This window comes from Solea solea, chromosome 3, assembly GCF_958295425.1.
Source record: "Solea solea chromosome 3, fSolSol10.1, whole genome shotgun sequence".
In the NCBI taxonomy this organism is placed as follows: Eukaryota; Metazoa; Chordata; class Actinopteri; order Pleuronectiformes; family Soleidae; genus Solea; species Solea solea.
Window position 1 is genome coordinate 4,736,223 of NC_081136.1, and position 9,779 is coordinate 4,746,001.

The following is a 9,779-nucleotide window of genomic DNA, read 5'->3' on the forward strand; positions in this document are numbered from 1 at the left end:
GGGACTTGTCCAAATCATGACGCTAAATGGTTCTGATAAGGCACTTATTTTCACCAGTGGTGCGTGAATGTCACGGTTGCTGGAGCAGCAGCGACCACGAAGTCTCGCGCGCTTGACGCCGCTGAGAGACTTGTGCCTGGGTTGTCGTTCGGTTATTGGGTCTCGATGCAAATACGCCACTGAGATCATTCACAGCCTGCCGTCAGACAGTCACAGCTGCTGGCAGTGAATTTGTGCCAAAGGGGAGAGAGCGGCGAGGAAATGATGGCTGTTGTAGTACGCCCTGTATGTGAGAGTCTGTGTCTGTGAACACGGCCTCTGACGTTGTGAAGAATCGAGGTTTAAAAGAAAAAACACAGGAAAAACAGCAGCCACAGTCAGGCTTCGAGGTTTTACTAGACTTTGAAACACATGGCTACACAGGTGGACACTTGTCCATCTACTCGGGATGGGAATCAAGAACCTGCACTAATTGGTTGTTAACACAAAAACGCAAAGGGTGGCATTTGGAGATCTTCCCACACTGGGACTCGTTTCCAAAAAACACTGTTTCGGGGCAAAATGCCAAAATGCAGTTTCCGTGTGGATGAAACACCGATGCGGTAAAAAACTCTGGCAGATTTACAGAGACTTATCTCCGCAGCCCCTAAATTGGTACCTGCTCCTCATCGGTTAGTGTCCAACCAATCATTCTCCAGACACTTTAGGTGATACAATCAACATGGAATTAGATTGGTGTCAATATTTTCAACACTTTTCACGAAGCAAGCAACAACTTTTTAAGAAGCAAACCATCAAAAATGAACCACAAAATCAAAATACAAATGATTTTTATCCATTTGAAAATGCACTTTTTGTTTGCAATGACCAGAATTTTGGCCGTCTGAGATAAACACGGCGTCTAAAAAGTTGCGAAATTCAAAACCAACTCGGCGTATGGTCGACTGGACACGTAACAACACGAGTGGCGGCCACTTCGCTTGTGAAGCTCACAAGAACAAGGAAACAAGGATGCAAAACAGCATGCTAACAGGAGCACGCTACATACAAAGCACAATTACAGCTAGTCGGATCTAGTATCTGGGATTAAAGGAGAGATTAAGTCTTCCCCGACCATTCCTGTCATCGCCGAGGGGATTTGGCATTTGTACTTCTCATTAGCGTAACTCCTAGACTGTTGCCGATATCTAGAAAATTCAAAAAATACAAAGTGTTGGGTATAGGTCTTATTCCTAGATCTCGACGTGACACACAGAAGAATCCAATGTCAGACCTGTAAGTCAAACGCAGAGCGAGGGCTGCTTCATAAATCTGGGGCAGTTGGGTGTGTTTGACATTCAGGAAAGCCTTCATTGCCGTTAGAGAAGGACGTCTAGTGACTGAATGGCTGTTTAACTAGCTTACCTGTCCTACGACCGCTGTGTTCACGGTTTGGATCAGCTCGCTGGCTGGTTGACAAAGTAATGATCGAAACACACCGACAGACTCACAAACTCCCCACATGAGAGGCAACACAACAAAACCTGACAGCTTGACAAGCCAGGATTTTTGCCTGCACTGTAAAATAACATAACAATCAGACGTTTATGCAATGCAGCACTGACTGGAAATTCCACCTATAATGGCACTGAGGTCCTTGCTCTCCCACATAAGAAAAAAAGAAAAAGAAAATCAATAACCCACAATGATTAAGCTCGACGTGGCGTATTGGCTGTAAAAGATCCGGCCAAGTTCACAGAGACAATACATGACTTTAGTTGAACGTCAGCAGCAGGAGCAGCAGCAGCAGAGGCCTGTGAGGGAGGAGGAGTTGACGGATGTGAGGCAGCTGAGCCGGAGCATCCATCAAACATCTGCAAGCTTGTGCCGACAAAGCCACTTTTCCCAGAAACTTCAGCACATTCTGGCCCCGGTCGTTCTCCCATTTTTAATGCATGCATTTATCCGATCAGTGTTTCCACCACTTTTATCATGGCTCAGTGTAACTCCAATGAGTTCTTCTGTGGGGAACATTGATTTTACTAATAAGCCGATAACCAATAGTTGACGTTTTTGCCCCTACATTGATCTGATTTTCTTTTTCCCTCCACGCGATTAGTCGCTAACCAGTTATTGGGAAAACAAAACAGTCTGGCCGAATTATCAATAATAAGAGTGGGCAATTAATTCTGCATTGGGAAATGGGAGTTCACCGTGTTCCATTTGAGAAATTGGCCGTATCTCAGTCTCGCCATTGTTAGCAATACCAGTTGATAAAGATGCTCTACGTGCTATTTTGCAAACCAAAACAGTGGAGCAACACGTCTATGTTAAAATATGTTACAAAAAGAAATGGTAGCCTACTATGTGTATGAAACAAATAAAACAGGAGTGCTACTAAATGTACAAGAAATGGTGTTGCTCCCATTTTTGGAGATGGAAATCCGAGTTCCGACTAGACATGGAATTGATAACCATGTCTGCACTGCAGTTCAATTATACACGGGATTCTCAAGGAAAATAATACTAAATATTAATTATGTGAATCAACATTTATCAAGATTCTGAAAACAAGAAGCATCATTTGCTGATTCAGAAATAATAAATAGGCTATAAACACGCAGAATTATCAGCCACCTCACAAGGAAAACCAAATTCAACCTCGAGGAATATCTCTGCTTTTGCTGATTCTGCTCCAAACTCGCGCACCTGCATGTGTCGTGTGAGGAATGTGCCCACAAAAATAAAAGCCACAGAAGCTGCCTCAGGAGAAAATATGATGCTGCATGTGCGATTGTTCTCACAAACACCATCTGTGAGCTTTTACAACATACTGTCTACCCTCTTTTCTCTTTTTTTTGACTCTCTAGAAAAACGAGGAGGGCACAGAATGTACTTCCTAAGGCTGAAAACTCAATTAGAGAAGTTGCTTTTGACGCACGTTTCGTAATTTCCTGTCTCTACGTCCAAAAAAACCTGCTGGAGGTGTTTTGTCACCGAGTCAGAACGCGGGATGATATTGATGTAATATGAATGAATGGATGGATGGATGAAGGCTATCAGCGGATGGAGTGTGAGAAAGTTTGCTTTTCTTAGTTTCTGTTTCCATAATAACTTAGATTAGCAGTGAAATTAGTGGTTATTCATGTCAATAAACTAAACGTAATATCACACGTAATATCTTCAGGTATAAATGGACATATAGCGATTTCCAGAGATTGTCCTGAAACCAACTGTGGGGTTCTGGTAGGGCTGGGCGATATGGACCAAAACTGATATTGCGATATTGTTTGTTCGAATGGTGATATGCGATATTATACCGATATTTTGAAGAAAACGAGTTAGCTCGGTAGCTCACCGGTTGGCCGCTCAGCTGACAGCTGGAACAGCTGATAGCTGAAACCAGGCGTCCGGAGTGTACAACAGAAACCCGGAGACAGGAGACCACAAACCCGGAGACCAGAGCCTCGGTGTCAGACACGGTAAACAACAAGCCGATGATGTGTTTTAAATCCACTTGGAGCCGAAATCTGTGGTTAACAGCTGGTGCCGCTAGTACACATTTTATGCACCGTGTCTGCCACGTTTTCATTCAAATGTCTGTTGTGATGCGTAGTGTGGGTGGGTATGTACATGTAAGGGGCGTGGCTGAGCAGCTGAACTGGCTTGTAGGCCAGCTTTATTAAATAGCGTTCATAAGGCAACATAAAAATTTAAAATACCGGTATGGCGATATTGTCTCAAGTACATGTCTTTCAAAAATATACTGGTATAACAATTACTACTCTTATATTGCTCATCGTTATTGTGGTCAAGACCACATAAGCAAGACCAAAACGCTAGTCGGTTTTCATGAACGTGTCTGGGACATAGTAACGTTAGTATTAATCACCATTTTTTTGACATGCTAGAGAGAAAAATTTCCACGTGGACGGCCCCTAATATTCACAGTACAGATTTGAAATCAGCATGACGTTAAATTTGCGTCTGTTAACCTACGGCACACTACAGGATAATTTGGCCAGATAATCTGTTCAAAACAGCCTAAAAGCACCTCTGTTTATCAAAAGGGCCACAATGGGATGAGAATGTGGCCAATGATCTACCTAATCTAGTGTGGGGCGGGGCTTAATGTGACAGAGCTCCTACACAATCTCTGCGAGAGAGAGAGAGAGAGGGGTTTTTAACTAAGAAAATAAATCTTTGCTGTTCAAACCCCTCAGGCCTGTGCAATCTTCCGACTGTCTTGTTCTCAGCCAGTTAGTGTGAAGGAACAGATAGAGCACAGAGGACCAATACATTATGTCTGCACACACACAGGGTGTACTCACAGTCAAGGTGTTTCTTCTTGGGTCCACTGACTTCATGCGTGGTGGCTTTGCACACAGCTTTGCTGATGGCCGAGCCGGTCATGCTGTGCTGTGCTGCGGCGATCCGGTCTGTGATGGACTGGCCTGACATCTTCTCAGTTATCTATTTCTCTCGCTCTTATTTGCTTCTCCTACAAACAAAAACAAAAACGCACAAATAACGATCCGATCAATGGATCAACTCCCCGCCGGGACACAAGTCAACGTGACTTCACTGTCAAGTGCAGGTAAAAGGGTTCAGTGATCAGAGGCCACACTGTTTGAGTCCAATTTTCTTTCCAGGGTGCGTAGAAAAATAGCAGTAATGTCACTGGAAAACAGAGAAAAAAACTGCAGGTGTGAGTTTCTCAAGCTGGTGACTTTTGATTTACTGGCAAAAAAAGACACTGATAGTTCCTTGCCAAAGAGAAAAAAAATAAAATTTTGGCCTATATTTGTTTGTTTTATTGACTTAAATCAACACTGCAGGATTCAAATGTGCTTAATTATTCTTATTTTTGAACGCTGAATTTCAAAACACTATCAACAGCTGCTTTAGCAACAGCTTACTTCTAGTTCTTAACAAAGTATTGTTTTCAAATCGCGATTAAATCGCTCTATTTTCTGACTGTTTGGCGTTCTATACCAATTTTTTTGAAAAATCAAAACAGAAACTTTAGACAATTTTGACTCTAAGAGAAAACCTTGAGTATATTTCACAATAAATGTTGAGCTGAAGCCTGTTTTCCTATTTTTACATCGTTCAGTAAAATCGCGATGGCAATATAGGTTCGCAATTCGATATTTAACCAAATCAATCTGTGATTTTAACGGTTTTGGCACTGGTTTAATTCCACTCACTAACTATCTAGCAAACATAAAAGTACTACGACTTAATCTAACGTGAGCTAGGTCTGTGTTAGCTAATGATTCCGTTGCAGCGCTGGAACCAGGAAATCGTCCCGCTGTGGGATCTGTAAACACCGGAGACACTAACTTTCTGGCCACAAATAAACATAGCTAACTGTTTTGGTTTCTTTTTAAAAACGCAGATGATTTGGTTTTAAATGTCACCAAACAGGGGGGAAATAGTCCAAAAAAGGTCCACGATATACGGAAAATTGATATTAAATGATAATCCGTGTGTGAAATCACAGCTTGGGAGAACAGCAACAACAATCTCGACAATCCAAAAAAAAAAAAAAAAAAAAAGGTTCCGAGTTCCGCCTCCACGTCAACTTGTTAGCCTGTTAGCTTAGCGGTCACTGGCGGCTCCGGAAAGTGTGCGTTAAACCCGACGTCGGATGTAAAAAGTCACCAAAAACGGAGAAGGACATTGTTTGGAGGTGACACGGGGGTGGCGGGTGACTGACAGCCGGGACAGGTGCAGTTTCTTCCGGGGGGGGGAGAAGTGTCGCGAGGAGCGGCGGGTGTGTTAGCTAGCGGGGGTACGCTAACCCAGCGAGCGGGGCTGGGACGCAGGCTGGCGGCCGGAGAGCGGGCGAGCAGCGGCGGTGCGAGCGAAGACAAGCGCCCCGCCGACGGAGCCACTAAGTTTAGGGGGGGATGACAATTCCCTCCGCTCCGTAGTTTCCTCTCGCGGTGCTTGGGCTTAGTTGGTGCTGTCCTGTGGCTGCTGGCTCCACACAAGCGGCGTTTATTTGTTCTTTTTATACCCCTTTTCTCTCTCTCTTTCTCTCCACCGTCCGTCCGTCCGTCCGCTCCGGTGCCGCTGTCTGTGAGGGAAGTCTCGCCAGTGACTGACTGCCTCCTGATTCTCTACCGGACAAAATGGCAGCGTAAAAAAATCAGCTGATCTCACTACTGTGCTGCGTTCGCGTGCCTTTGATGGGCTCGGAATTTTAGAACGTAGGAACTCCTCAGAAGGCAGAAGATGTGATTTAAACAGCAGTGTTGTAAAGAACAAAGTACAAATACTTTGTTACTGTACTTAAGTACAACATTCACATATCTGTACTTAACTTTGTTATTTATATTTCTAGTAACTTTTACTTTTACTCCACTACATTTCCCGCTAACTATAATTGTTAAATAAAAGTTTGTATCTTACCAGAAAATGACTTTGGTAGAAGTTGAAATCACTTTTTATAATATTACTTTAATTCAAGCCTTTAAGTATATGACATGTACTGCACTTAAGTATCGAAAGTAATTTTCTGATATAAAGTGTACTTAAGTTTTAGTAAAAGTATTAAAAATGTGAGGGTTAAGGAAAGAGCTATGGTGGCTCAGTGGTAGGGTGAGTTTTCTTTCAATTGGAAGGCCGTGGGTTATTGCTCTGCTGGTCTATGTGTGTCCTTGAGCAAGACACTTATGCAGCGTGTGAATGGGCGAATGGATGAAAACTGTAGTGTAAAGCAACTCATCAAGACTAGAAAAGCTCTATATAAATACAGTTTCAACCCATTCACACGGAGTTAAGTGTCTTGCTCAAGGACACACGTAGACCAGCAGGTCCAGGAACTGAAGCGGTGAACAAAATAAGAAACGAAAATGACTTTTGAGTTCATTTCCCACAGGCCCTGAACGCCTCTCGGTCCTATTGGTCCAGAGCTGAGGAGCTAGTGTTGCCTTTAAGGTGTCACGGTTTAAATTGTAGCGGAATCTGTGAAACAATCGTATTAAATTTCACGTTTTTTTTTGCTCCAAAGCTGTTTTTTTTTTCTGCTTCAGTGAAACAAGGAAATGACTTAAATCTTTGCAATACTCCTTTAATTCTTAAGTTGTTTTTTTTTTTGTCCACGAACAAAAAGAAAAAGGGGCGAGTTTAAGGTGGAATTAAATGATTCTTCAGACACCGTGTCCTTGTTTGACTCCGGACTGTGTGGAACACGGTGTGCTGGAGAGTCCGTGAATATAAATCACATGCAGTCCTTTATGTTTCCACGTCACGTGTTTTATTCCGTGGAATCAAACATTAAAACTGTGATTTAAGTGTTTCATTACATGGTCTTTGTGTGTGTGTGTGTGTGTGTGTGTGAGCAGCAGGTGCAGGTGACCTCTAATGACCTCTCTCTTCACGTTAAAGTCTCACGTTCATCATTTTTCTCTTGAATGTTTCGATTTGTCTGATATTAAATTATTATTTCAGCTCTTGTGTTTTTATATTTTGTAGAGTTTGTTGTTGACAGGTGGTACTGTACACTTAACTCCTTAAGTCTTACCTACCTCCATCTTACCTACCTCCTTTACTACTTTCCTTCCTTTCTGCATTCCTTCATCCCTCATACCTATTTACTTACCCACCTACCAACCTTCTGTCCTTTTTTCCATCCTTCCACCATCATTCCCTACCTTCCTTCCTTCATTAATTTGTCCCTACCCACCTACTCTCCTTCCTTCCTACCTTCCTTCCTCCCTCCCAGCCTTCCTTCTTTACTTGTTCCTTCCCTACCTACCTACTTTCCTTCCTTCTTTCCTCACTCACTCCCTACCTTCGCTCGTTCCTTCTTTTTTTCCTTCCTCCCAGCCTTCCTTCCTTCCTTATTTCCTTGCTCCTTCCCTACCTACCTTCTGTCCTTCTTTCCTCACTCCTTCCCTACCTACCTTCCTTCTGTCTATCTTCCCTCACTCCCTCCCTACCTTCCTTCATTCCTTCCTTCTTTCCTCGTTCCTTCCCTATCTTTTATTCTCACTCCTTCCTTCCTTCCTTGCTTCCTTCCTTCTTTCCTCGCCTATTCCCTAGCTTCGTTCCTTCCTACCTACCTACCTTCCTTCTGTCCTCACTCACTCCCTACCTTTTTTTGTTCCTGTATATAATCTATATGTTCTGTATATGATCTATATGTTCTGTGTATAATCTATATGTTCTGTATATAATCTATATGTTCTGTGTATAATCTATATGTTCTGTGTACAATCTATATGTTCTGTATATAATCTAGATGTTCTGTGTATAATCTATATGTTCTGTGTACAATCTAGATGTTCTGTGTATAATCTATATGTTCTGTATATAATCTATATGTTCAGTGTATAATCTATATGTTCTGTATATGATCTATATGTTCTGTATATAATCTAGATGTTCTGTGTATAATCTATATGTTCTGTGTATAATCTATATGTTCTGTATATAATCTATATGTTCTGTGTATAATCTATATGTTCTGTGTATAATCTATATGTTCTGTATATAATCTATATGTTCTGTGTATAATCTATATGTTCTGTGTATAATCTATATGTTCTGTATATAATCTATATGTTCTGTATATAATCTATATGTTCTGTATGTCACTGCAGAACATACACTGAGATGAAAATATATTCAGTAGTTGCAGCACTGGACTAAATCAACTGCCTCATCACTATTGTTGTTGTTAAAAAAATTGACTTCAGTTTCTTGTGAAATCTCACGAGATTGAACTAAAATGACAAACATGTGAGTGATGCTCATGAAGCTCAGACAGACTGATGATGTCTGCAGGGTCACACGTGAATCATGTCATTGTAAATGAAGAGCGCCCTCCACAGGAGACAGGGTGAAATCACACCCACACTCTGAAAACATGTGATCTGACTTTAGAGTCCGGTGGTGCCATCTGCAGGCCAAAGGCGTGAATTTACGTCCTATTTCCATGGCAACCCCATTGCATATGTGGATGCAGGGAGACCCCGTAACCCATGGCAACAGCTGCTGTCAATCACAGGATGAGTTGTTTTTTTAAAATCATAAAAATCTGTTAAATTAAGTTAAAGGTAAATAAAAATGTACATTTATTTATTTATGTACAGAAAATAAATGGGAATTGGTCAAATGTATGGCATTTAAAAAACAACAGCTTCATTGGCCTAATATTATTTAAAGGCACAGTGTGTAAGAATGAGTGACATCTAATGGTGAGACGGCAGATTACAACAAACACAGGACAGTTCCACTGTGTCAGGGAACTACGGTGGCCTGCACACGCCACAAATGACTCAAACATCTTCTCTGTATTTTCTTTTCTTTGTCTTCTTTGTTGGTTTTTGTATCAGGTTCATGCGGATGGACACATTTGTCTTCATTTTGTATTGTCCTGCTTGTGTCCCTCCTTCATATCCACCTTCTTACCTGCCTCCATTTTTCTTCCTTTCTCCATCCCTTCATACCTATATTATTACCTTCCTTCCTTCCCTACATACCATTCCTCGTTTCATCTTTCCTCCCTCGCTCTCAACCTATACGTACCTACACACCTACCTTCCTTCCTTCCTCGATACCTGCCTTCTTGCTCCCTCCCTCCCTGCCTTCCTTCTTCCCTTGCTCGCTACCTACCTACCTGTCTACCTAGCCTTCCTTCCCTACATCCCATTGTTCTTTTCATCCTTCCTCCCTTGCTCTCTCTCTACCTATCTACCTACCTACACACCTACATTCCTTCCTACCTCCTTACCTGCCTTCCTTCTTCCCTTGCTCGCTCCCTCCAATCCTTGATTCCTTCGTTC

At 42.1% G+C, this 9,779-nt stretch overlaps 1 protein-coding gene across 3 annotated transcripts in view; it reads right to left on the reverse strand.

Moving 5' to 3' along the window:
• si:ch211-200p22.4 (phosphatidylinositol-binding clathrin assembly protein) overlaps positions 1-6,114 on the reverse strand; it is a 74,686-nt gene extending 68,572 nt beyond the window's left edge. For all 3 annotated transcript variants that reach the window (XM_058623665.1, XM_058623664.1, XM_058623663.1), the window contains exon 1: positions 4,311-6,114. In XM_058623665.1, the coding sequence (XP_058479648.1) occupies positions 4,311-4,440 (130 nt within the window). In that variant the 5' untranslated portion in view covers positions 4,441-6,114. The remainder of the gene's footprint in view (positions 1-4,310) is intronic.
• Between the last annotated feature and the right edge of the window lie 3,665 nt (positions 6,115-9,779).